This window comes from Talaromyces amestolkiae, assembly GCF_001896365.1.
Source record: "Talaromyces amestolkiae strain CIB chromosome Unknown scaffold3.1, whole genome shotgun sequence".
Taxonomy (NCBI): domain Eukaryota; kingdom Fungi; phylum Ascomycota; class Eurotiomycetes; order Eurotiales; family Trichocomaceae; genus Talaromyces; species Talaromyces amestolkiae.
In genome coordinates this window covers 622829-650118 of record NW_024468039.1, presented here as the reverse complement: position 1 = coordinate 650118, position 27290 = coordinate 622829, and the positions used below count along the sequence as shown (strand labels likewise).

The window sequence follows — 27290 nt, the reverse complement described above, 5'->3', positions numbered from 1 at the left end:
ATAGCCTTACAGCAGCCTTGAACGCGACGCGTCGACGAAAGTTCATATTCTGGAAAATCATGAATGCTGCTTCATCGCTCGGTCTTCCAGCTATGGAAGACCCCTTCACAGATAACATGGAGATGGCGTCTCCATATAATGGCCATGTGGATGATTTCGAGATCGATATTGATATCATGGACGACCAGCCTGCGAACGTCGACAACGATTTCGATCTACAAGATGCCACTCCCGATGGAGCTTCGGGAGAATTAACCCATGATGCTGATATGATGGATGATGTACCTGAAATGACGGTCACCGATACGACCACTTACAATAACGATGGCAACATGCAGTACACTGACAACACATTTCCTACAACCCAAGAGCCGGTCGAGTCAGAAATGGTGGATGAAGAATACGAAGAGAATACTGAAGCCATCTCTACTTCCTTCGAAACCTTTTCAGCACCACAAGGCGGGGCCCGGCCAGAGGAAACGGTCGAAGTTGTGAACGAACAACCGGTAATTGTGGAAGAAAGAGAAGATGAGAAACCGCAAAATGCCGAGGAAGTTGTTGAGGAAGCACAGACTGATGTTGAAGGAACATTCAATCAAGAGTTGACTCAAGAAGGTTCAACCGAAGCGAAGCTGGCTGCACCGCATATTGCAGTGGTGCCACAAATCGAAGCTGCTGCTGAGCATCATTTCGAGAACCCGGCTGACGAAAATGAGGTTGTTGAAGAAATCAAAGAACACGCTACAGTGACCGAGATAGGAGCTGAGCATGAAACAGCAGACGCCGTAGATGTTGTCGATAACGACGGACTAAGCAATTTACCTCCAGCAGGTGAAACCGAAGAGGTGGTTGAAAACGAACATGATTCTACGGAGCAAACGCCTTATCTTCATCAAGTGAAAGTCATCTACCAGGAAAGTGAAATTTCGATGTTTCCTCCACGCACCGGCAATACTTCGGAAACGTATTTTCTTGCAGACGAAGGATTGGCGCATGAAAGCATCGGTCGCCTCTTCAAGGAGTGCCGTGCGATTCTTGGGGAACATGCATCTAGTGAGGACTCGTTGGTGTTCCATATTGATTCACTAGGTATTGAGCTATGCGAGGTAAGTCAAGAGCTCACTCTACTTCTTTTCAAGCTTCGTGCTGACCATATTATAGGATAATACTCACGTCACGGAAATTACACTGTCTCAGATCGTTGACACATACCTGCACTTATGTCGTAATAGTGGTATCGAACAACCTGAGCCGTTATACCTTGGTCTCAACACACGGCCTCATCTGTCCTCGGAGCTGGCAGCATTGCTCAATGCGGCAAAGGAAGGCAAAGGTATTTCAGACATACAAACCTGGGAAGAGGAATACGAGCATGAAGAAACGGAGGATGCAGGAGGTTCCAGCCGGGCTGAATTGTCAAAGCAACACGATGATGAGCGCGACCAAGGCGAGCACACCCATCTTCCGGAAGAGGAGCTACAGAACGAAAGTCTAGATAACGAACCGGCCAAAAGTCAAATTCATGAAACTGAAGTTCAAGAGGAACCCCAACCCGAAGGTGGCTTAGTAGACGTGCATGAACTCCGTCAAGCTGGCGTCGACTCTACCGACTTTCAGCAGTACCACGATGAAGAGGAAGACGGTGAGCCCAACACAGCAATTAACGAAAGCCATCAACTTGCCGAAGCCCAAGCAGATATGGAACGACCAGACGATGTTGAAGAAAAGGAACCTCTTGACACATCAAACCAGGAGCCAACTACAGAGGCGAAATATCAGCAACAGGAAGGATCAATCACCGGTCCTGGTGTAGATGAATTTGTTGCGGTTGATGCTAGTGTCGTAGGTCATGAAAATCAGGAATTCTTAGCGGATGAACACGATTTTGCATCTGACTCTCAAGTGGAGCAAGACGATCGTCAAGAACAAGAAGCTTCAACTGAAGACAATGTTGACGCCGCAGAACTAACAGAAGTATCTGAAAACGCTACTGCAACTGAGCAGTATAACGAGACAGGCGGTTATGAAGATGAAGAAGAGATAGTTGGTCAAGAAGAATCTGTTGAGCAGGAGGAAGGCGAATACGACGAAGTTGCCGGTGATGAAAACTATGAAGATTACGCCGAAGAGGAGTACCATCAAGATGATCTGCAGCATGAAGATGATGAAGAGCTGGCCGGAGATGAGCACACTGAAGAGCTTCAAGAAGGGCAAAATGATGGCTCCTATGCTGCTGATCAATTCGACGAGGCTTCCAGCAAAACAGTTTCTGCATCGAATGAGCCAGTCGATAACAAGGATGATTTGCTGGATGACTTACAAGCCGGTACAAAACCAGACCCGACTGGAGACCTTGATTATGCTCAAGAGATTCCAGATCTTCCTGACCTGCCGGACGACGACCTCCTTGATCTGGATGACGACATTTTTGCCGATACGGAACAAGCCACCCAGCGCGAGACGGAAAATGGTAACGACCATGATGTCTCTGCTGAGCAAGCGACTGTCACCAATGACGACCAACAGAATGCTCAACTCAAGCGTCAGGGAAGCACAGTTGGAAAAAGACCCCGTTCCGATGAAGAGGAGGAGATTGACTTTGACGGAGTGCCGAGTCCTGGCGCAAAGCGCACCCGGTCATCATAGACTCAGCGTCATCAACGTTCTCCAGCTACGGCCGCCTTTTATATCGCATGAGGGTCACGTCGATTTATTGTTTGGTTCACTATTACGTCCCCATGTCTTGGGTATGCCAGGCAGATGGCCTAGAGTGTCTGTGAGCGTCACGGCCATATTCATCAGGTACGTGGAGACCGTATGTTGCGCTATACTAATATCTAGGTACATACAATCAACAACAACGATATTTCTCACGTATGAGACGAGCGGCCAAGATATAATTCAGTATTTTGCATGGTCTTGTTGCGTTTCCTCTTCTCCCTGCCTCCCTGTTTCCGTTGATTTTATTGTTTACCCGCATTGTTTTCTTTTCATTATTTCCATCAAGGAATTCTTTTTACAACCTAGGGATGCATTTGACGACGGCGCATGGTCTGATTGAGTATTATACCTGGGAATCAATCGGCGTCTGGATTTCGATTGAGTGGGACGGTCTATGGTCGACTTCGACCGATGTACTAATTATCACAAGGGTCCTGTCGAGGCCAGTGTTGATATATGGCTGTATAGTCGTTTAGCTAGCGATTGATGGCAATAGGGCTGTCATCAATTCCAAAAATTCTTAATTTGACTCTCTTTAGTACTGCGTACTATAATGATGATTGCCATAATGCTGTAAGTCATCGATCAGTTTCAGATCTCTCAACCTGAAGCAGCAGCAGCGGGACCCTGCCCTGTCGAAGCCCCTGAATGCTGCGGGCCAATTGATGGCGGCGCGGGAGGGCTAGTGCGCGGCCTAAGGCTGCTAAGCACTGCCACTTTTTTCCGCTTTCGCACCTTTCCCTATTCGCCAAGAACATCACACAACCTCAGGCTCCAAGGCTTTAACTAAGGCTCCCAGGCAGGGCTTAGTGTTACTGTTGCAGCTGACTTGTTCACTATCTTCAATGTCAATGTGCTTCCCTACCAAGCCTCCTCAAACAACACCGACTCAGCCAACTCAGTGACCCCTTTCATCGCTGATCTATCACGGTCACAGTTTCTTCGAACCGGTAGTTCCTCGACCTAAGCGTCTTTTGTCTCTGGCCTCGGTCCTCCGCTCGTCATTCGTTTGAAACACGCGTCCATCAGGACGAACTCGTCGCACACCCCACTGCGAGTGATCCAGCCAACTACCTCTTATTCTCTCTTTTCGATCTGGACAGTTTGACAATTGCTGCTTTCTCCTCATCGACCTCCTCGGCTACCCATCATTTTCCCACAGAGCCTCTGTCAATACTCCGCCGCCAGCTCGATCGATTGACTCTGCGCCGGAGTGCTCACCACTAACGACGGGTTTGCGGAACGTGGCTGGTTCATTTCCGCACCATCTCCGATCTTTGCACGTTCGAAGTTTCAATTACCAGCACTCACGAGTTGATACACTTTTATCTTCTTCGAAGATCCTATAGTCTGTCTCGTTATCGCATACTCCGAGATCGTGAATCACGATCAACGTCAGCTACCTCCGTATACGTGCATGTGGATTCGTATCGCATGCCATTGAGCAGCGCTTCGATTTCAACTAGACTGGCGCATTCGCTACGTTGGGGCAGTAAGCTCCGGGATTGATATAAGATATGGTTTCAGACAAGTACGACCACATAGCTCCAGCCAGATTTTTGACGCATAGATGTCTGATGCAATCTTGATTTAGATATGTTGGATTGGCATTAGCCATTGTATCGACATTAGCTATAGGTCAGCTGATTCCCTGCCAGCATTGCTATCTTGCTTTCCTCTTTCTTCTTTCCTGTATACTAACACCTATATCAGGAACTAGTTTCGTGATTACCAAAAAGGTACGTCGCACACACTCCGCTGGCGACCTGCGTCGTTCCGAACGGCGCCCAGCTCATCGCTTACTCCATCAATTGACTAACACCACACAATAGGGATTGTTGCACGCTTCGGAAACGCACGGCTTTGAAGGAGAGGGGTTTTCGTATTTACGAAGCCCGATATGGTGGGCAGGAATAGCTACATGTACGCCAGCACAGATGCAATGATTCAGAACAAGCCGCTAATTCTGGATGTAAACAGTGGCTATCGGAGAAGTTGCGAACTTCGCGGCATACGCTTTCGCGCCAGCTATCCTGGTTACGCCATTGGGTGCTCTAAGTGTCCTGATAGGGTATGTTTCGATCTGTGGTTGTTTTTGTGGATAACTGATTGACAATGGATAGTGCCGTCCTCGGCTCATACTTTCTCAATGAGCGACTAGGAACGTTGGGCAAACTTGGCTGTGCCATGTGTCTTCTCGGGTCCGTTGTTATTGTTCTCCATGCGCCTCCAGACAAGCCCGTTGAGAGTATTGAGGAGATTCTCGGATATGCGCTGAGTCCAGGTAATTACTTCTCGAGGGAATAAAAATGATCAATAACACTAATCTATTGCAGGCTTCTTGCTTTACTGTGTCGCTGTAGCGATCTTCTCTTCAGTCATGATTTACCGTGTTGCTCCTATTCACGGAAAGAAGAACCCCCTTATCTACATTTCCATTTGCTCAACCGTTGGCTCAGTATCTGTCATGTCTATCAAGGCATTTGGAATAGCACTGAAGCTCACCTTCAATGGCAACAATCAATTCACGCACGCCTCGACCTACGTATTTGCGATTGTTACCGGCTTTTGTATTCTGACACAGATGAACTACTTCAACAAGGCTTTGAGCGAGTTCTCTACAAATATGTAATTTACCCGATCTACACTGCATTTGCATTGTCTAACTGACTCGTCAAATAGTGTCAACCCTCTATACTACGTTACCTTCACGACCGCCACACTGTGCGCCTCTTTCATCCTTTTCAAAGGTTTCAATACTACCGACGCTGTGAACACCATTTCACTGCTCTGTGGCTTTCTCGTTATCTTCTCCGGTGTTTATCTCCTCAATCTTTCTCGACATGACCCAGATGGCCGACAGCTCCTCGCTTCGAAAGATGACGAAGATGGTGTGCCCACAGATGCCATCGCAAGCTTCTCTACCAGGCGGTCAATGCAGGCACGCCGAAGCACAGATCCCCATCGACGAAGCTCTTCCAGTATTGCCTTCCTGAACGGAAATAGCGACAGAGAAGGGCTTATGAGATCGTATGATGCCGAAAATGGCGTCATTGGGTTGACTGAGCTCAGGGAGGAAGATGACGGCGCGCCTGGCCCTACACGCAAATCACATGTCGATGACAATCCACCATTCCACACCAAGCAAGACGATCGATAAATGTGGTATCTTCGAACTTGATACAATTGGCTTTGTCAGTCGACAGTCTATGATGCGTGCATGATCTTTTACTCAACGACATTTCAACCAGCTATATGCTTAATGGAACTTTTCTTCGATTGATTCTCAGTCTGAACTTCAGACACGGGTTCCTGTGGAACTCCGGCTTCACACTTTTGTACTCTATTGGATTTCCAGGCGTTATTGAGGGTTTCAATATAAGGAGGATCGACTATCGGTGGTAGGAGTGGAGGAAATTGCATCTGGTCCTATCAACATTGACCAGACTCAGCGCTTTTCTGTTATGCCGGTTCTTCACTGGGTGGAGATTACCGGTGGTGATCTCTTGGCCTGGGCTCATGATGTATATATCGTCCGTCACACCGTCACCCAGCATTTGTACTCTAGAAAGTTTTGGATAATGGTTGACAAGTTTATCGGCTTTTTTCGCAGGATGATATCATGTAATTGTAGGGTATCTGCTTCATCAAATCATCTTCATCTCAACAAGATTGAAGGTAACTAGGTAGTGTCCATTTCTCTGAGCCAGACACACTTCAAAAGCTTGTCTGGATCCCCCCCATTCTTCAGCAACGAGTCCCTCAGCCCAAGGTACCGCCAAAAACCCAACCCATCTTTACAAATCGTCTTTAATGCAACCGTTACACCGCGCCGTCCAAAGACATTTTTGAATCTCTCTAGAAGCCTTTGAGTGAGATCTCTTCTGCCATCTTCTACCTCCCTGTCTTCTGTAAGATCTACGAGCTCAACAACCCGTCTAGGACGACGCCCCGGATCATCAGACTCGATATATACATACAAATTCCTCAAACTCGAGAACCGCTCCGACCCAGGCGATAAATTTAAGAATGGGAGCACAGAAGAGGCAATATCAATATTCACCGCCAGATTTCGAATCCTCGCCAACATAGCGACATCAAATTGTTCCCCAAACGGGAAATATGCCCTCCTGGACACACCGTTGCTGCTGCTGCTGCTCGGCAAGAATCGCCCAAAAACAACGGTATCATGGTCAAAATTAAAGTATACTTTTGCGCAATGTTTCGCGACTTCTGCGGCATTACTTTCGATGGTCGTTGTTGGGTATTCTTGACCCTTGGCGGAGAAGCCGTGGTGAAGCACCACCCCGGCTTGTCGCAAGGGCGGGCAGTGCGCCCAGCCGAATGCAAGTTCGTAATGACCCAAGGCCAAAGCGCGTGTTTCGTGGCAGATGTGTAGAAGTATGGGCGCCGGGGTGGAGCAGAGACATTGATAGACGGATTCTTGGTTGTAGCCGCCGCAGACATAGGCGTCAGCGTCGGGCTCCTTTGGGGGGAACTCGCGCATGTTTAGGTATACGGTGCGAGGTTGGTGGAGGAGGGCCTCCCAGATGAGGAGGCGGATTTCATATGGAAGGTCGGAGAGGTTTGGCATGGCGGGCTTTACTTCATCTTCGTGGAAAAAAGGACAGTTCTGTGAGATTTCCGTTGCTTTAATCTAATCTGCATGTTTTGTTTTAGCGCTATAGGCATGGACTCTTAATCTAGTGTATTGGGTTGAGTTCAGGCCTACATCCAGACATCAAGAGACTGGCTGCGATCTCCTTTTCATGTTGGATTTCTCACATGGGGAGGCCAGAGACTGCATTAGAAATAAAGCCAGTAGTCTCCTAGTCACATTAGCCCATAGTTGTATATAGGCACGTGGGGACTAGATGGAAGGTGACGTTATCCCGCGGCACCGGGCAGGCACTTGATCATTCCACCTTTTCTTCTCCTTCACTCAACATTTCACCTTCAACATGAAGTACTTCTCCTTCTTCCGAACAAAACTCAAATCAATCGGAGTCTAAACTGTCCTCTGTCGCCTCACAACCCCCAACCCAAACCTATAACTTGCTCGGCCGGACACGGAAGTTACGGCGGCGGGGCGCCTGTCGAATTTCAAGATGCCCAGCTTGGTGCGAAAGCTCGTTATTTTCGCCGCTGTCGATGGCCTGATTCTACAGCAAAGTGATCGCGGACAGCGGGGCTCAATTAATGGAAATCTATCAGTACAGATCGACTACAAGACGAGGAAGATTACCTCGTTGTCGCAAGCCCGCTCCGAATCTAACGCGAAGTCAACATCGCCGTGTTTAGAGGTGTATGGGCTTGTGGGTATGTTCTTTACTGTGGTTTTGTGCAAAAATATACAAAGTGCTAATATAAACGACAGGATTGCTGAATATCGCCTCATCCTCGTTTCTCGTATCCATAACACAGCGCAAAGAAGTCGCCCAAATACTTGGAAAACCGATATATGCAATTACAAATGTCGCCATTATACCATTAACGTCCCAAGATGATGCAAATCGCGCTATTTTTCAGGCACAGAACACTGCAAAGCAGGGCGGAGACGAGTCTGATCAGAATACTAACGATGATACATCCAGTAGCGAGGCTGGCAGTGAGGCCGACAGTGGTGATGAGGGTATAGTAACCACGCCCGCGGTGTATCTTGATGATCAGCAAGAGCCACCACATAACAGTGTTGCGCAAGATGTGATCGGAAACAGAGGTCGCAACAACCGGTTTACGCTCAATTGGTTCTCGAGAAAGCGATGGGGAGCCTCAGGAGGCTCCCCCCATTCCAAATCGGACCCTTCTCCATCCGAGACTGAGAGAGCGAAAGAAGCGTCTCCGGAAAAGGTAGAGCCTCTTCGAGAATCTGAAGAGGTCCGCACCGAAGCCGAAGCCGCGCCTGTGGTTGAGAAGGCGGCCGAGGACGTTGAGTCTCAGTCTCACCTACCTTCCAGCAAGGCTATAGAACTCATGCCTAAGTTGCTGAGATATACGAAACTGTTATTTGCGTCTAGCAATTTCTTCTTCTCTTATGATTATGACTTGACTCGACGATATAATACCCAGGATCCTAGAACGGCTCAGCTGCCGCTTCATGTACTTGCTGATCGTATAGTAAGGGTTGCTGTTCTGTTGCATAGCTAACCCGTGAGCTGATTTTCATATTACAGTACTTCTGGAACAAACATTTGATACAGCCCTTTATAGACGGCGGCGACACGGCCCGATCGTTCGTGTTGCCACTAATACAAGGTTTTGTCGGCCAGCGTGAATTCACAGTTGCGTCTGTAAAAGACCGTGTTGAGGACCTGGAGAATATTCAGGCGCCTGATGATGTATTGCCCTCGCCAGCTACTGTAGTTAAAGAGGAAACAAATGAGGAGAAATTGGCAGAAGACCCCAAAAAACAGAATTTTCTTCTGACGCTCATATCTCGACGGTCAATCCAGCGCCCTGGGTTACGATATCTACGACGCGGTGTGGATGACGAGGGCAACACAGCCAACACCGTAGAGACTGAACAGATATTGTCAAACCCAGGATGGGACCCGGCCCGAAAAGTCTACTCACTCGTCCAACTCCGTGGCTCTATACCGCTTTACTTTACACAGTCGCCTTACTCGCTGAAGCCGATGCCCGTTCTTCACCATACCTATGAAACAAATCAACTCGCGTTTGCTCGTCATTTTCGAGACCTATCCAGGAAATACGGCAAGATACAGATTGTGTCTCTTGTCGACAAGCATGGGGTGGAACTGAAAATAGGCGAAGCTTATGAGTCTTACACACGAGCCTTCAACGAGAACGAAAGCTCTAATGGTCTAAACCTAGGCTTTGAATGGTTCGACTTTCATCACGAGTGCCGTGGGATGCGATTTGAAAACGTCAGGTGCCTTGTGGATAAGCTGGTCGACATTACGATGGACTTCGGAGAGACGATAATCCTAGGCAATTCGTTATTGAAAAAGCAGACAGGCATTATTCGCACTAATTGCATGGACTGTCTAGACCGTACAGGAGTCACACAGTGTGCCTTTGCCCAGAGATCATTGGAGCAGTCACTGAAAAGCGAGGGTTATACGATTGATCTGCTAGGCGACGCATCGACACATTGGTTCAATACTCTTTGGGCTGATAATGGTGACGCCATCTCGAAACAGTACTCTTCAACCGCAGCTTTGAAGGGTGACTATACACGGACGAGGAAGAGGAATTATCGAGGTGCGTTGAATGACTTTGGTTTGACGCTATCACGATACTATAACAATATCGTCAACGATTACTTTTCGCAAGCATGTATCGACTACTTGCTTGGCACTGTATCCATCCAGGTATTCAGCGAATTTCAAGATAACCTGAAAACCATCGACCCTGGTATTTCGATAGCGAAACTGCGGCAAAATGCCATTGAGACATGCAGTAGGCTTGTTGTGGACGATCAAACGGAGGAACTTGTCGGAGGCTGGGCTATGCTAAGCCCTCGACAGCCCAATACCTTGCGAACTTTTCCTTTCGAAGAAACTGTTTTATTGCTCACAAATGCAGCTCTATATAACTGCCGATTTGACTGGAACACAGACAAGGTCCTCTCATTTGAGCGGATCAACCTTAGTTCCATCCGCCATATCAATCACGGAACCTACATTACTTCTGTCTTGACAGATGCTCAGACCGATGAGCAACGCAATGTCGGCATGGTAATTGTCTATCAGGACAGCGAAACCAACGCTTTTCGAGTGAATACGCGGTCGCTCCAAAGCAGTTTCAACCAGGATCTCCAAGACACACCAGAGAAGAAAGAGGAATGGAATTTGTATTCCTGGCTCAGTGGTACGAAACGGACGTCTATGCGGTTGATGGCTTTCAAGGCACTTGCTTCATCTACCTCCGTGACAGTTAGCAACAACACGATCTCGGAAACCTCCATCAGCGAAAGGGTCGCTATTCGGTCAATATGCGAGGAAATTGAACGAGCCATCAAGGCAGCACAAATAATGAAAGATGGAGAGGAAAGCGATAAAGAGTCTATCATCGAGGAAAAGGAGATCATATCGCTGGCAGAGGCTAAGAAAAGGACAGGGTATCTGGAGCAGCTTGTTTATGATGTCAAGAAGCTGGTGTGGGCATAGACCTCCGCATTTCCTTCCATTCATGAGAATTAGATAGAATATATTGTATATAGTATTCTGTATGTCATTCATAGATAATTACCAACTTCTGATGTGTTGTTTGCTTGATGAGATGAAGATATCACACGATTTCAGCGGTTGATAAGCTAAGATTGTCGGTTGTGAGAACCACACTCCTTATTAAAATGCTCTAGAAGATCTTTGATAATTCAATATTTCATTCCGTTGAATTATTCTACTAGATTTCATCGGTTTATTTTCTGTATTTATTTTTTTGTATAGAGATGGCTCCAAGGCGGTCAGACCACCCCACTTGGCAGTCACCTGGCAGATTTGGCAGCCACAGAGAAGAACGACACAACATCCTGTTTTCTCTTAGCCATTGCACCTGACACTCAGCTGTCCTTTTTCTTTCTCCGTTCTCTCTTTTTATATCTGTTTCTCTTGTTGGACCCATTATATCCCGTACAAAGGGATGGTTTAGTCTGAAGCAGCGTCTTGAGACAGATAAACCAAAAAMCCTYCCCCGCCGAACCCGCTATTCCTCCCACCACCGAAAGATTTTGTCGCCAACACCAGCTTTGCGCAGACCTTGAACGGTCAAAATACCTCAAAGTAAGACCAGCACCAAATTAATTGGTGCTGTATACTTGAATTTCTCCAGCAAAAATACACTGTTGTGGGCTCAGTTTTTGCACATCTGCGACGGGTCCCGTCTATACACTTCAACGATGGAATGGCAACCGCAGGAAGAGCCATTGAGGCAGCTCGCTAGCTACCTCAGGGACTCTCTGAATGCGTATGATCGCAACCTTCAGAAACAGGCAGAACTGGTATGTTGAGTCGTCTGGATTCTCGTTTCCAGTGTCCAAGCACCCCGCGTTCTATACTCAATCAAGAGAAGAAATAGAAAGATTGTTGCGCTAACACCTCATGGTCGAGTACAGATGCTCACTAGAGCTACAGCGAGCCCCGATTTCGTAAACTACTTGACGTTCATATTCTGCACCGAAACCCCTCCCCCGGCCGTCTCCATGGATCGTGACACCTACAACATTGTCCGATTTTCCGCGGCTCTCAACCTCAAGAGTAAGATTCATATAGCTTACAACGGAATCCCGCCCGAGAGCTTGGTATTCGTCCGCCGAGCGACTCTTCTAGGGCTGCGAGACTCAAATCAGCAGATTCGCCAATCTGCCGGCAGTATAATAACGGAATTGATTCAAAAAGGGGGGTTACTTGCTTGGCCTGAAGTGCTGCAGGAACTGTTGGGTCTTGTTGCGAACGTGTCGGGTGATGTGACACAGTCTACTCAAGAAGCCGCCATGTCAGCTGTCGCAAAGGTCTGTGAAGACAACCGCAAGATTCTGGACAAAGATTACGGCGGTCAAAGACCGCTGGAGGTTATCATTCCTCGTTTGCTGGAGTTCACTGGCAGTGACAGTTCTATAATTCGATCCACTGCGCTCAGCACAATTCAAATCTTCCTCTCAATGAAGCCCCAAGCGCTGATCTCCAACTTCGATACATTCATGAACAACCTTTTCCGCCTTGCTAGCGATCCATCTACCGACGTCCGTCGAACCGTTTGTCAGGCATTTGGACAACTTGCGGAAATTGCACCTGAGCAGCTCATCCCTCATTTGGCGGGTTTGGTGGATTACATCATTCTGCAACAGAACAACAATGAAGACCCTGAACTTGCCCTGGATGCAGCTGAGTTCTGGCTCACGGCTGGAGAGCAGCCGATCTTGCAGCAACCTCTTGGACCGTTTCTTCCAAAAATTATCCCTTTGTTGCTACGAAGCATGATATACGACGAGGATGAAGTGGAACGCTTGGCTGCTGAGAACGATGATGCGGAGGAAGAGGACCGCGCTGAGGACTTGAAACCTCGTTTCGCAAAAGCCAAGGGCTCCAGATTAGAAGGGTCCACCGATCCAAACGGCAAGCCGGAGCTTGTTGAAGAGCGAGAAGATGGAGAGTTAAGCGAGGAGGAGTCTGACTATGATGATGGTGACCCTGAAGATGCCTGGACCTTAAGAAAGTGCTCAGCTGCCGCGCTGGATATTTTTTCGAATGTCTATCATTCACCTGTATTCGACCTTATTCTTCCTTATCTCAAAGAAACCCTTCGACACGAACAGTGGCCGAACCGCGAGGCCGCTGTTCTGACTCTCGGTGCCGTTGCTGATGGATGCATGGATGCTGTTACTCCTCACTTGCCTGAGTTGATTCCTTACCTCATTTCCTTGCTAAACGACCCGGAACCGGTGGTCCGGAAAATCACTTGTTGGTGTCTGGGTAGATACTCCGAGTGGGCTGCTCATCTCGAAGGGCCCAACCAATCTGCACAGTTCTTCGAGCCAATGATGGAAGGTATCCTACATCGCATGCTTGACAATAACAAGAAAGTGCAGGAAGCTGCTGCATCGGCATTTGCCAGCCTCGAAGAAAAGTCTGATGCCAGCTTGATTCCATACTGTGAGCCGATATTGCGGCAATTTGTTGAATGTTTCAAAAAGTACAAAGATCGCAACATGTACATCTTGTACGACTGCGTTCAGACATTGGCAGATTGTGTCATGGGAGAGTTGGCTAAACCCCATCTCGTCAATCTCTTGATGCCGGCTTTGCTCGATCGATATAACAGGATAAGCGATCAGTCGCAGGAGCTGTTCCCTCTACTTGAGTGCCTTGGCTACATTGCTGCTGCTTACGGCGATGTATTTACACAGTTTGCTGCTCCTATCTTCCAACGATGCTCTAGAATCGTGTACGACAATATACAGCAATCGGTTCAAGCAGCGCAAGACTCGTCTATCGAGGAGCCGGACAAGGATTTCCTCATCACTAGCTTGGACTTGATGAGCTCTATCATACAAGCCATTCCATCTGACGAGATCAGCCAGCTCGTTGCAAACTCCCAGCCAAAATTCTTCGACTTGCTGTGTTACTGCATGAATGATTCCAACAATGAGGTGCGCCAGTCATCTTACGCTTTATTGGGTGACTGCGCGATCCACATTTTTGACCAATTACAACCTTACATCCCGACTATCATGCCTGTTCTAATCAAACAACTTGATCTCGAGTCCCTTGTGGATGAGACAACTTTCAGTGTGGTTAACAACGCTTGCTGGTCGTTGGGCGAAATTGCTTTGGAAGAAAAGGCTGATCTGGGACCTTGGCTCGAGAAGGTGTATCCGGCATTGCTCAATATTATTTCTAATGAAATGGTCATTGATTCGGTGAATGAGAATGCTGCCGTGGCTCTCGGTCGATTGGGTATTAGCAAGTCGGAGCTACTTGCTCCTCATTTGCAACAATTTGCTCAAGAATTCATCAAGTCAATGGCCAAAGTTGACTTTTCACGAGAAAAGGCCACTGCGTTCCTTGGATTTAATCGTGTCGTCATGCACAACCCGCAAGCCATGGAGAGTTGCCTCGCCGAGTATTTTAGCACCATATCCTCTTTCCCTCAAAAGTCTCTGGTTCAGGAAGAGTATCGAGACCTGCACCAATCTTTCCAACAGGTAAATAATTCGTATACAATCTCTATGTTCTATTTCCTTGACTAATATTGCTGCAGGTACTTAAAGGCTATCGGGATATGATCCCCGGATTTGACTCCTTCCTTGCACAACTGCCTCCACAGGTATCGCAAAAACTCAAGTCGACCTACCAGATCTAGGGAATCAAAAATTCTACTCCGTTTTCCTTTCCCTCTGTTTTACTTTTTTTTATCATTCAGCGGGCGATAATCTCTAATGTTCCTTGATCCTTTCTTTGCTTTTACGTTCGTCGAAGATATTACGCAGTATATGCTTTGCCTTCACCGTTCACGAGTATACACATCCGGGCAGAATATGTCCCAAAACGTTATGTCTTTGCTCTCATCTGTTATCCTGGGCTGACCCGGTCTCTATAATATCATACACCCAGCAGGAGACGAAAAGCATGTTTCAGCCGATTTCGAGACAAAAGCTATCTCTCTCCCTTTTGGCATTTCTGTACCATGGGACATTGCATCCTTTTATATTTTCTTTTCTTTTACGGCCGTTTTGATTCCCGAACTGGATAGGACTCTAGTCCGATTCATGTTCACTTTTTTTAGATAGATTAGATCATGGCTGTCTCACTAGGAGACGGTTCCTTTATGTGACTTACGTTTGTTCTTTCTGTCTAGAACTACCCTTTCAAGGTTCACACGATTTCGTCAATCTAGCTACAATGAGTCTACTCCCATCTAAAGTTCCTCGCAGGATGGCCCTCACGAACCCTCGGCCCCTTGCCATCCAAGAAATAATTCTCCCTCGCCGCACCACCCGGGACCTGATACTCATCCCATATAACCCCTCTCCTCCTCAACTCCGGCCACAAGAACTCAATCATATCCTCAAAAGTGCCGGGAGAAATAGCATACGAAAAATTAAACCCATCCACATCCCCAACATCAACCCATTTCTGCAATATGTCTGCGACCGTACTCGGCGACCCGATTGCTCTCGGATGCACACCCCCCAGACTTAATTCCTGCAGTATCCGTCTTTTTGTCCATTTGAGTCCGTTCGAGTTTGGTATGGTCTTGGACCAACTCTGAATCAACGACTGTATACCGGCAACGGACGTAAACGCGAAATCTTCATCGTCCTCGTATTTGGACAAGTCGGCGCCTGTCCATCCGCCGAAGAGAGTGGCGGTACCCTCAAAGTCGGCGTACGAGAGGTATTCCTCGTATTTGGCCTGCGCTTTTTCGTCGGTTTCGTCGACAACGATGAGCATGCCGGCAACGAATTTTATGCTATTGGGGGCGCGACCGACGTCTACCAATTGTTTCCTGGAGTTGCATGTGTCAGTGGTTGGATCTCTGGAGAGAGTGTCGGGGTTTACCTCATGTCGTCGACGATTAGGCGTGTTTTTTCGGGCTCAAGGCCAGGGAGAAACATCACTTCGGAGTGGCTGGCGGCAAATTTCTTTCCTGCTCTTGATGGAGTCAATAAGGTAATTCTATGTAACATTTAAGAGGAGACGTACGACGATGCACCGGCCTGAAAAAGAAGTGGTGTTCGTTGCTTAGACGGAGGAAGCTGGTTCGCCGCGGTGCTCTTGAAGTACTTCCTACAATCAATTGATCAGTATACCTTCCAACTTACCACTCCCGCAAATATTCAACATACCCCTTATGCTCAATCCCCCTCACCTGCGACGGATCGCTATAGACCTTTGTCTCCGGATCCTTCTTGACAGCTCCATCCTGCCATGTCCCCTCCCACAGCTTATAAGTAAGTTCCATATACTCATCTGCACGCGTATATCGTTCGTCATGCGGGATCTGTTCGTCGAGGCCGTACGCCTTTGCGGCACTGTCAAGAAAGGAGGTCACGATATTCCATCCGATTCGGCCTTGGGTGAGATGGTCGAGCGTTGAGAATTTCCGGGCAAGGGCGTAAGGGGAGAGTTCGTAGGTTGTCGAGGCTGTGACGCCGAAACCGAGGGACTTTGTCACGGATGCCATGGCGGATATCAATAGACTATAATGCCCCAACGCTCAGTACTAAGTATTTGATTTACACCCGGTGATTATGAGGAGTGATAAATACAACGGATCTCCAATCGGGAACTGAGCCCCTGACAGTAACGCCGGCTCACGATTCGCAGGCCCCTTGTAGACATCATAGATTCCTAGATGATCTGCAAGAAATAATCCATGGAATTTTCCTTCTTCAAGAATTTTTGCGAGATTTATCCAGTATTCAAGATTCGCAAAGTCGCCTGCTTGGTCGCGAGGGTGCTTCCATAGCCCTAATTCGATCCATTAGTGGGATTATTTGTACTGCCTTGTTGGGGAATGGGTTTTACCAGGTGCTAAATGGCCAGGAGAGAACATGGCAAAGGCATTGAGGATCCATGGCTTAGGTCTTGATTCTGTCTCTGCCATGTTTGCTGTTGCTTGTCTTTTGAAAAATCCAATGAAATTGCTTTTAGGAGAAGAAGAAAATAAAGAGATCAATTGAGTTATTTGGAGGAAAAAMCCCCCGCCTCTCTTAATACAGTTATGTCACACGTCTACCTAATCCCTACATATGTACCTCATTAAACTTTCTTTACAGTGGTCAATCGTGGGGCAGATACTTGCGTACCTATCTGCGTAGTCGGATCTCTTTTCTAGCTTATCGGTATCTCGACGATTATGTCCAACAGAACCCGAACATTGCGCCATCTGAGCTCTATCTTAAGCCATCAATGAACATCCACCACGAGGCACTTAATTGATGCACATGCTTCTGTAGCAGAGAAAGATAAACCGCGGAGCAAATGCCGATCTATGGATATTGTTGTAGATTGAGGGGTCGGACTGTCTCCGATTCTGTATGGTGGGATGTATTGCAGAGTTATGATACAAAATTACATACAGATACGTGGTAAGTGTATGTATTGAAAAATAAACAGGTATGGTATTCTTGTCTTTACTATATAACCATGTACTTTTTCTTTACCCCCCAACGCAGGTGAGTCTTTGGACTACTGAATCGTGTATAAACCTCAGCTGACACTGAAATCAATGGAAGCATCCGCTGATTTTGTGATCCAACCGAATAATCACTCCGACTTTTCCAAGACCCCCGAACGGTTTTGCACAGATAGGCTCTCAGTCGACGCCTCTTTCTTCTCCGTAGTAGACGTAAATGTCTCATTCTGAGAATTAGCGGACTTTGCATCTTTCTTTCCTGTCAGAGATTGAAAGAAAAGAGTAAACGCCCTGGCCAAAACCTTTCGGCCATCAATAACTGGATATACGACTGCTACCAGAATGCAGAAAAACAACCATATCTCGGAAACGACTGTCCAGCCCATGAAAAACTAATGACCATTAGCTCAAAACAATATAACGATGTCTGAAGGTAAACATAGGACTTACTGATTTGCCAAAGATGTAGTCACGGTACAGTGGCAACGGCCATACAACCCAGGTGACGAGCCCGATCACTGCGCTGAAGATCGCTGCCAGAGTCGCGGCTCGATTCATCCGTTTCAGTTCCTGAGGTGAATATGGGTGAGTAACATTATCCAAATCTTTGATTTCATTAACGAGATTGTTTGTCGAGTTGTCATCGTCACTTTCGTCTCTGACCTCGCTTAAGAGCAGGAAGACTCTCCAATCAAAATTGTCAGGCTAAATTCTTTCTATTAGTGTTCGTTCCTATGGCTGTAATTCCACGGATATAATACCTTAATATAAGTTATCACGATTGAGTAGATAGCTGAAGAGAAGGTTGAGGTTAGGGCTCCCCAGAGACAGGGTAGCTGTGCCTCTGTTGATAAAATAGTCAATTCCCCGCTGTATGCATATGCACTTCCTAGCCAGACTGCAATTCCACTAGCCTGCTGCAATGTTAGACAATCGACAATTATTCTGACACAGTATTCCCCAAATGTAAAGAACGTACCAAGCCAAGAAGAGGAGCAATAATAGCGGCCGCCGCAGACTGCTTCTTCCAAAGAATCGTAAAAGCCAACGGAAACATCCCGGGACAGATAATCGTAGCCAAAAAGTATCCCATCCAATTCAAATCAATACCTCCGTAGTGTAGTGCAGTCGCGAATGCAGATGCAAAGACACCGAAAATAACGACAGTCCAGTGCGATACTCGAATAACTTGACGATCATGAGCTTTGGGGTTGATGTAAGTCCGATAGATGTCGAAGGAGAATATACTAGAGACGGCGATTAATTCGGCGGATGTTGTGCTTGTTACGCACATGAACACGACGAGGAGGAGGGCCCAGGCGCCTCCTTTTCCGGCTATTGCCATGACAGTATAAGGTAGGACGTAGCCGGCGTTGATTTCTTCTGTGGTCATCAGCTGTTAAGGAATTGATTAGTGTCGGATGATCAACGAATATAAGACAGACGTAGAAGACATACTCTTGGGTATGTTGGAAATATGGGAGACTTTTCCAAAGCAATTGCAGCTAGACCCGTAGTTGTTCCAACCTATGCGAGGTCAGTCATGCATGTTTTTTTGACGACATTAGATAGATACGCACAGCCCAAGGCACAGCAAAATAAGCAATTCCACCTAGCATATATCCCGGCTATCACAAATATCATCGTCAGATCACCATTCAATTTCCCAATTGTACCGTATAATACTCACCATTGTAGCCGCTGTGTCAGCAGCGAATCCTGTGACATAGGTTAGCCCTTATATACATAAGTAGATATGAATGTCCTCGATATATACCTTTCTGCCAGAAACTAGTGTCCATGATAACCAAAGCAAAATCTCCAAAAGAATGAACTAAGCCAAAGATGATAGAACTTTTAGACTTGAAGGAGAGTATAGATCCTTGGTAATTGCCAGCGATGTCTCGCGATTTATCCGCTTCGACGAGCACGTCGTAGAAAGAGCTGAGGCCGGTGATCGCGGGATTGTTGATAACCTTGATGGTAAGAAAGGCCAGGATGACCATGACAATCAAGGTGTGTCTACAACACACTAGTAAGTAATTGTGATGTTCAAGTTCAGAGGTCTCCCGACTTACACATAATCTGTCAAGAATGTTGCCTTTAGCCCTCCCGCAACAGTGTAGACAATCACACCCAGGGGCAATAGGAAGGTTGACGCAACGATATTCATGCCAGTGAGGGCAGTAATTACCCCGGCGGCACCAAGTATCATGGAGGTAACGGACAGCAAATTCGTGACGAAGCAGAGGAATATGTAGATGATATGTGCCGCCATTCCATATCGCAAGCGTACAATTTCTAGTACAGTGTGACCATTACTTTTCAGTCGCAGTTTGTTAGTAAGATCTGAAAATTATAAGTAAATTTAATATGAGAGTATCCTTACGGAACCTTGACTTTTGCATGAATAGCGAGAACCGTCATCAACGCAATCTGAATCGAAACCCCAGCCGCGTACCAGAATGGAGCTGCAATTCCATAGAGATATCCTTGTGCTGTTGTCCAGATGATAGCAGTTCTGAGAAAAGATGCATACTTGTCAGTTATCTCCTGTCAAAAGAACAACAGCTCTTAAGTACATACGCCCACATCCACGAAGACACTACAGCCGAAGCCGTCAAACCTGTTCCCACGCTACGATTTGCAACCATAAACCTGAATCAAGACTTTAATAACGGCTTATACTGCAAGTATTTTTCGCGATTTGCTCACATCTCTGTATGATCAGACTTTTCATTAAGGTACCGCTCGAGAAATCGATTGACCAGTACCATGCCGAGACCGAAAGCCAGACCAATTCCCACCACAACACCATACCCAGCTCCTTGCGAGAGTGGAACGAAGTTCTCGGATAGCATCTTTTTTGCCTAGTGCTAACGTCTGCTTTCTTTTTCTTGAATGTTGGGAGTGACAGAAGACTTGATCAAAAATTTGCTACACTCTCTGGCAGATAGAGCACTGTTTACTTATATATTTTCTACTAGTCCACATGGTACCTAAAGCAGCGTGTACTTGAGACCAACAGAAAAAAACGCATATCAGTGATGCGTGGTACAAAGTCCTCTTTGGTTTGACCACGCATAAGGACTTCCCAGAGAGCATCAAGTTTTGTACATAAATCCACTCTCAAAGGAAGCAGCAAGATTAGGCCTTGTACATAAGATCACATCATACTACTCCACACTAAACTCATGATAGCATGAAAAAAAAAAGGAAAATATGGATATCGAGTCGAGAAACCTCTGCGTTTTCGGAGCTTAGGCCGTAGTACAGTTTGATGTGAAGAAGGTCCACGGCAGGAATATTTCCGTATACAGGAAAGCCGTGCGGTCAATTAGAATCAAAGTCTAATTAGTGATCGACTCTGTAATCAAAGTGTGGAGCTTCTTTTCGTCTGTCTAAGGTCGTTGCGAGTCATTATTCTGTTGCATATGTCATGTGATTATCAAATACCCTAAGAACGGACGGGATACGTTACATCGTTACATGTTACAGTATTTCGGCATTTGTATTAAAACGACGGTTACTGTAAGGTCTATTACATAAAGTTTACCTGTTCATTGGTAACTGACAAGACATTTACCAGGTTGAGCTCTTTATTACTATTAAGACAATCAATAGACCTTGATCCACTGAGGGGTTTTAAATATGCTGTTATCGGGTCGATAATAACGTGATTGCTCGATCGTAAGAATCGGGCGAGGGCTCTCACGTGTATATTTCTTGACAAGATCACCTATTATTATGATGGTTTATGAGCTGCTCTTGATCTCTGATCTCAAAATCATATCAGCATCGAAATAGTTAATCCATCTGTGATGGCTCTACTACAAGAAAATCCGGTCTCCGGAGCCGTTCTCAATGGCCACACAATCGACTCCAATGAAATCAAAACAGCATTCAAAACAAGCGTTTCCCCGCTTTCAGATCCTAAGGTCGAATCAAATGGAACGACTGAATCCAAGCCCAAATTCGAGATTGAAGAGCATCCTATCGATCAAGTTCGCGATATTAGAGTCGGAATAATCGGTGCTGGTTTATCAGGAGTCACGGCAGCAATTTTGTTGCGTGCAAAGCTGCCTGGTATTAACGTCACAGTGTATGACAAAAATGGAGACGTTGTGAGTCGCAATAACGAACGAACATAGAGGCTTAGCGACTGATAAAAACAGGGTGGGACGTGGTACGAGAATACGTATCCCGGTGTCCGTTGCGATATTCCTGCCCATGTATATCAATCCAATTTTGAACCCAACACTCAATGGACCGAGGAGTTTGCGCAGGGGCATGAAATTCGCAACTACTGGCAAGGCGTGGCCAAGAAGCATGGTGTTTATGATCGCTTGAAAACGAAGCAGAAGATCTTGAAGGTGGAATGGATTAACGAAGAAGCCAAATGGAAATTGACTATCCAGGATTTAAATACTGACAAGGTGAGCTATCTGCCCTTTAACTTTGCCTTTGACAAAACAATAGGGACTAATTTAGGATAAAGCTGTATGAAGAGAAAGTGGAATTCGTCATATCCGCCATAGGTCACTTTAATGCCTGGAAACTTCCAGACTACGAGGGTATTGAATCCTTCAAAGGACCACTCTTCCACTCATCAAACTGGGATCACAGTGTCGATTTGAAAGGAAAACGCATTGCTCTCATTGGCAATGGTGCTTCTGGTCTGCAAGTGCTACCATCTATACAACCATTAGGTAGCCATATCGACCACTACGCTCGCAATCGTACCTGGGTTGTGGACTCGTTCGGTGCAACAGGCGTACGCAGACTAGAACCTAATCTATTCAGCGAAGAAGACAAGGAGTCATTCAAGGACCCACAGAAATATCTCGAATACCGCAAGAAGGTCGAAGCAGACTACTTCCGCCGCTTTGGAGTCATTTTCAAGAACGATCCGCAAAACGCCGAACTTCGTGACAAATGGACAGAACTTATGCTTCGACGCGTGGACCCTACTCTAGCGGACAAGATTATCCCCGATTTCCCGCCTAATTGTCGACGTCCCACTCCTGGACCGGGATATTTGGAGGCCCTCTCCAAGCCGAACGTGAGCTATATCCAAGATCGGATTCAAAAATTCACCGAAAAGGGCATTGTCACCGTGGATGGAATTGAGCGGGAAGTGGATGTGGTGATTTGTTCTACTGGCGCGCATATCGACATGGCGCCACATTTTCCCATAGTCGCCAATGGAGTCAATTTGCAGGATGCGTGGAAGCCTGACGGTCTCTACGGGTATCCTCTTACCTATCTCGGTATTACTGCGCCGGGTGCTCCTAATATTGCTTGGATTCTGGGTCCAGCATCTGCCGGTTTCAGTGGTACCGTACCAAACAGTGTCGAGAATCAAGTGACTTATATCGCTAAAGTCATTCGCAAACTACGCAGCCAGGGAATTGCAAGTATCGCACCTTCTTTTGATGCTACGAATGAGTATCAAGAGTATGCTGAGCAATTCTATCAGCGAACTGTATGGACAGGAAACGATGATTCGTCGGAGGGCAATAAGAATTGCTCATCGTGGTACAATGGTGGTATTCCTGGAGGTCGCGTAGTTGGTCTGTTTCCCGGTAGCGCTGCTGCCGTGAACTACATATTGAGAGACCCTAGATGGGAAGACTATGAATATACATACACGAGCAGAAGTGGCAATCGGTTTGCTTGGTTTGGTAATGGTTGGACTACTCGAGAGAGCTCGCCTAATAGTAGTGTCAACTGGACACCACATCTGAAGGACCCGGCGGCGATTGATTTGAGGACACATTTTGAGGGCTGGTGGGATGTATAGTAAAGTTGAAAATAGAATCTTTCAAATAGTTTAAGTTGAGTGGAGATAATAAATTATGGTACGGTCAATTGTTACGTTGGTAATAAGCGTATATCTGATGTATCACCTTGATTTACTTGCACGTCTCGTGTTATTTATGTAAAGAATATTATTGTGAGTACTACTTATCCCTATTTTTTATTCATCCTTTGTAGTACTCACAATGAATGCGCGAGATAACCCTCATTACATTGATAGAAAGGTTACCCTAAGTGTAAAATTACAACAATACCAAGAAAAAATACATAAATTACATACTATCACATTGAACGCAAGACGCTCGTAGAATGGCGTGACCATGATAGGCAGCCCAGAAACACTCGAACTGGAATAATAATACGGAAATCTTGCCGGGAGTTAAGGACGTAGTGGGAGGATTATTGGCTCAAAGAGATTGCGTATATTTGATTTTTATAGAATCAAATCAATAAATTAATTGTTTCAACTAATCCTTGCCCTAAGCACTTGTCTACTTTCTGAATTGATCATCCCTCGAATGCAGCCAAACTTTTGTATGTAGAGTACATGTCTACCTCCTAACTATCATCTAAAGCTGTATCACTATTTTCCTGTCTAGTCAGGTATCTATGATAAATGCAAAATCGTAAACATATACATCGAATGTAGGTACGAGCCCTGTTAACGAGCAGCAGTTCCTTTGACATCACCCTTTCTCAAATCGACCACAATCCTCTTTCCACTCACCTCGCCACTTCTCAACAATTCCAATGCATCATTAACCCCGCTCAAACCGCCTTCATCTCTAATAACCACTTCCGGTGGGATCAATTCTTCAGACTCCAACAGCTCCTCCAGCCATCTCACCAACCCTTCACCAACCTGTGGCGACTCGTGGAATATTTTAATCGGCACGGTATGATAGACTATACCCGCCTTTTTCTCCTTTGGTGAACCAGTAAGACCTAACAAATGCGATCGTGGCCTATTATCCCCTTCATTAGGCTGAGATAGTGCCTTTTCTAGAATAGTCGCTGTTTCACGTCCGACAATGTCAATGGCAAATCGTAATTGACCGCCTGTGACGCCTCTAATTATATCCACGGCGCGATCGGTATCGTGTCTGTCAACTAGAATATCTGCGCCGAGAGCATGCAGTCTTCGTCCGTGTCGGGCGATATCTGCTATGCATATAACTTTTAGTCCGCATAATTTTGCGATCTGTAAGGCTATGTAGCCTGTAGTTGTAGATGCTATACGCCGTTAGCTTTGATGTCCTGGGTAGGAGTGAATACGAATTACGTACCTCCCCATATAGCGATCCAATCCCCCCTCTGCACTCGTTCAGCACCTGCCTCGGACGAAGGAAGACATTCCGAGCGAATATCCTCGGGAATCTTCTCCGCATCTACAGCCTTCAGTATAGTCCTCAAATCCGGCCCAGGCACACTCTGCGCAAGCCCAAAATCCAGACCAAACGAAACTCCTAATGCCAACACCGCCGCCACATAAGCAACACCTATAGATGCTCCGCCATGTATCGATGTCGTTGACGGGATCTTTGCCGCATTATAGTGTGTAGTCACTGCGTATTCCTGAAAAGCGGCTTTTCGAATGTCGCGGTAATCTGTGGAAGGGACGAGGACGAGGTCGCCATTTTGTAGGCGGGAAGATGAGGAGGAGGTTTTGATGACTGTGCCAGCTAAGTCGCGACCGAAAACCCAGGGTAAACTGGGGATGCCAAAATTAAAGGCACTATTTCAAAGGTCAGTCATTTGTTAGTCCTGATTATGAGTGAATTCAACATACGGTGCTTTCCAGTCGATTGGATTCAAGCCAATAGCCGAAACTTCAATGAGTATTTCGTCCTGGTGAAGTATAGATGGAACCGCGTGATCCGTGACAAGTGTATATTTCTCTTTTATAGCATTTAGAAGAAGCGCATTCTGTGTCGTGGCAAGTTGATCATCAACTGGAACAGGCTCTGTATTTTGTTCCGAGTTGGAAGATTTAATTTCTGCAGTCTCCGTATATACTTCTTTCCTTATAGTTTTCTGTTCTTCTGTAAGTGGTAGCGGCTGTAAACTGCCGTTCCTCAAATATGAATCATTTCTCGAATCGAAATCATGATGTTTGTGCGATATAGAATCGGTCGTTACCCATGTAGTCGTCGTTGTCGCCATTTTGATTATATTCTTTTTCCAGATTGATATCGGTCGCCGAAATCTGCGATGAAATCTGTCCTCCCGATTTTCCTTCATGTGTATGTATGTGTTTATACAATCAAAACTGGATTTCTAATCGTGCACGTAGTGGCGATGTGATCGGATAGGTTAATTAATAACGACACTGATTACTCATATGAGAACATCGGGTTAACTCCGGTAACAGGAGTCTATATGCGAGCTTGAAATGTGGGCATATTGACCTAACTCGTTCAAGCATTTCAAGGCCCAGTAAACACGTTGCGATATAGGAGGATGAAAAAAGCTAAGATACTTTTTGTCGCGTCATTTTTGTCTAGATTAGATCTATTACCCCAAGATAAGCAGACTGGACGTATGAAATGCGAGTATATAAATTACATGCTTGGTATGATCTTCACTGACAAGGATGACAAAGGCGGAGCAGTTCCACGCTTGTATGAAGAGGGGACTATATGTCGTGATTGCGCTCAAATCGAAGCATGGCAACTGCAGTGGCTGTGATTCGGTCAAATGGCCGTCGCTAAGTATCCTCGGAACTTGGGTATCTTTATTTACTGTAAAACAAGAGATAGATAGTGAACTGGGCCAGTCGACAAAGAGACTGGCCAATTGTGGTGGTCCAAAGTGAGTCAGTGGATGAAGTGGCCTCGAAGATGCAAGAAAGCATAGTACATTGCAAACTACCGGGGACAAATTGCGTGATGTATCAAAAAATTTCCTATTTCGGGTATAAATCTACCATGTATCTGGTTTCTGTATTACGACGTATTAACAGCGGTATGGATTTCCAATACGGTATTACCAGTACATGTTATCGTACTACCCGTTAATTAGGGCTTGGAGGTCACCTGAACTGAACATTTGATTTCTATCATGATACCTGATATCCAAGCTCATCTTAACATCAAACTGCATTTCCTAAAGTCATGGCTCCATAATGGGGTCCGTGATGCTCAGGTTTAAGTCATGAGCTACAGTGACTTTCCAGACAGAAACAACTTGAAACATGGTGACAATAAAGATAAGAATGAACAGACTATACGAGACTTTACTTGTCAAACATAATGATATATGGTTAACCTAAAGTCTCTGTTAGCTTTCGAGCATTGAGGTATTCGTGAATAGCAGGAAAGCACCATGGTATGTGACAACGGCCAAAACCTGTATTGAGCTATACAACTAGGCGCGCCTATCTACAGAGCATTTCGAGTATAAAGAGGAAAAGGAGGGAGAAAAAACATGACTCTCCTTCGCGCTGAGCCGGTCTTTGTATACTGCTCTGGAGTTCTCTTCGAGCTCTCCCGCTGTGTAAAGGTTGACCACAAGGTAGTCATCGTTCTGGACGGTATCGATCAACCTCTGAAATTCGTCCTGGTTTTCTTTGGATAACTCTTCCCAGTGTGGGCTAACAAGGATATTAATGTTGTCCACGCGACGCTTGCTTCTCTGGTCGATGGGTGACTTGTCCTTGAATGTCGTGATGACTCTGGCTCCCTCTTTCTCACCGAACATTGTGACGGTGGTGCGCTAGTTTGTACTGGACGAGATGGCGAAGAGAAAAAGTGATAACAAAAAGACAGTGACCAACCGTGGTGAGAGGTGAAGAATAAGAAGAAGAAGGATGAGGAGTGGAAGTTGTTTTTGAGTAGAGTGAGATGGTGGAAATGATGTGAGATTTCTGGAAGATGGGTTGAGGAGTCTCTCAGTGTTTAGACTGCGGATGTTGCTTTTGCGATTAACTTTTGCGTAAATATAGGATGTTCCTTTATGTGGACGGGGCTTCCCAATATGGCACCGCTTCCAAATGTGGCATTCTCTTGCCTTTGAGCCCTATCTCGAGATAGGCCGGGAAAAGCCTCATGGCACGTACTTGTACGGGAAGCTCTCCCACGTGCCGCAGAGCTTCAGAACTGCCAAGCCTGTATGGGTGGCAGGTTGTCACATGGTAGGGAAGTCTT

General features: G+C 46.2%; 8 protein-coding genes across 8 annotated transcripts; 4 read left to right on the top strand and 4 right to left on the bottom strand.

Annotated features, from left to right (window-relative positions):
- Window positions 1-92: 92 nt before the first annotated feature.
- On the top strand, window positions 93-5881 carry BHQ10_002264 (uncharacterized protein; the record flags this gene model as incomplete). Its single annotated transcript, XM_040874391.1, has 7 exons — window positions 93-1106; window positions 1162-2607; window positions 4554-4644; window positions 4702-4792; window positions 4845-5005; window positions 5058-5349; window positions 5404-5881. 7 exons carry the CDS (start codon window positions 93-95, stop codon window positions 5879-5881), a joined length of 3573 nt encoding a protein of 1190 aa, XP_040730769.1.
- A 522-nt stretch (window positions 5882-6403) lies between these two features.
- BHQ10_002263 (uncharacterized protein) lies at window positions 6404-7315 on the bottom strand (the record flags this gene model as incomplete). Its single annotated transcript, XM_040874390.1, has 1 exon — window positions 6404-7315. One exon carries the CDS (start codon window positions 7313-7315, stop codon window positions 6404-6406), a length of 912 nt encoding a protein of 303 aa, XP_040730768.1.
- A 514-nt stretch (window positions 7316-7829) lies between these two features.
- On the top strand, window positions 7830-10853 carry BHQ10_002262 (uncharacterized protein; the record flags this gene model as incomplete). The annotated part of the gene is made up of 4 exons (XM_040874389.1): window positions 7830-8040; window positions 8099-8723; window positions 8791-8833; window positions 8895-10853. 4 exons carry the CDS (start codon window positions 7830-7832, stop codon window positions 10851-10853), a joined length of 2838 nt encoding a protein of 945 aa, XP_040730767.1.
- A 731-nt stretch (window positions 10854-11584) lies between these two features.
- BHQ10_002261 (uncharacterized protein) lies at window positions 11585-14547 on the top strand (the record flags this gene model as incomplete). The annotated part of the gene is made up of 4 exons (XM_040874388.1): window positions 11585-11686; window positions 11801-12056; window positions 12108-14389; window positions 14446-14547. The coding sequence occupies 4 exons, from the start codon at window positions 11585-11587 to the stop codon at window positions 14545-14547; spliced, it is 2742 nt and encodes a 913-aa protein (XP_040730766.1).
- A 545-nt stretch (window positions 14548-15092) lies between these two features.
- Window positions 15093-16371, bottom strand: BHQ10_002260 (uncharacterized protein; the record flags this gene model as incomplete). The annotated part of the gene is made up of 4 exons (XM_040874387.1): window positions 15093-15693; window positions 15747-15839; window positions 15891-15974; window positions 16034-16371. The coding sequence occupies 4 exons, from the start codon at window positions 16369-16371 to the stop codon at window positions 15093-15095; spliced, it is 1116 nt and encodes a 371-aa protein (XP_040730765.1).
- Window positions 16372-17456: 1085 nt separating this feature from the next.
- On the bottom strand, window positions 17457-20186 carry BHQ10_002259 (uncharacterized protein; the record flags this gene model as incomplete). Its single annotated transcript, XM_040874385.1, has 11 exons — window positions 17457-17717; window positions 17776-18030; window positions 18305-18721; window positions 18784-18852; window positions 18906-18953; window positions 19016-19044; window positions 19103-19347; window positions 19404-19646; window positions 19715-19846; window positions 19912-19983; window positions 20041-20186. 11 exons carry the CDS (start codon window positions 20184-20186, stop codon window positions 17457-17459), a joined length of 1917 nt encoding a protein of 638 aa, XP_040730764.1.
- A 960-nt stretch (window positions 20187-21146) lies between these two features.
- On the top strand, window positions 21147-23128 carry BHQ10_002258 (uncharacterized protein; the record flags this gene model as incomplete). The annotated part of the gene is made up of 3 exons (XM_040874384.1): window positions 21147-21449; window positions 21501-21761; window positions 21824-23128. 3 exons carry the CDS (start codon window positions 21147-21149, stop codon window positions 23126-23128), a joined length of 1869 nt encoding a protein of 622 aa, XP_040730763.1.
- Window positions 23129-23806: 678 nt separating this feature from the next.
- Window positions 23807-26844, bottom strand: BHQ10_002257 (uncharacterized protein; the record flags this gene model as incomplete). Its single annotated transcript, XM_040874383.1, has 4 exons — window positions 23807-24378; window positions 24432-24880; window positions 24935-25071; window positions 26530-26844. 4 exons carry the CDS (start codon window positions 26842-26844, stop codon window positions 23807-23809), a joined length of 1473 nt encoding a protein of 490 aa, XP_040730762.1.
- Window positions 26845-27290: the final 446 nt, after the last annotated feature.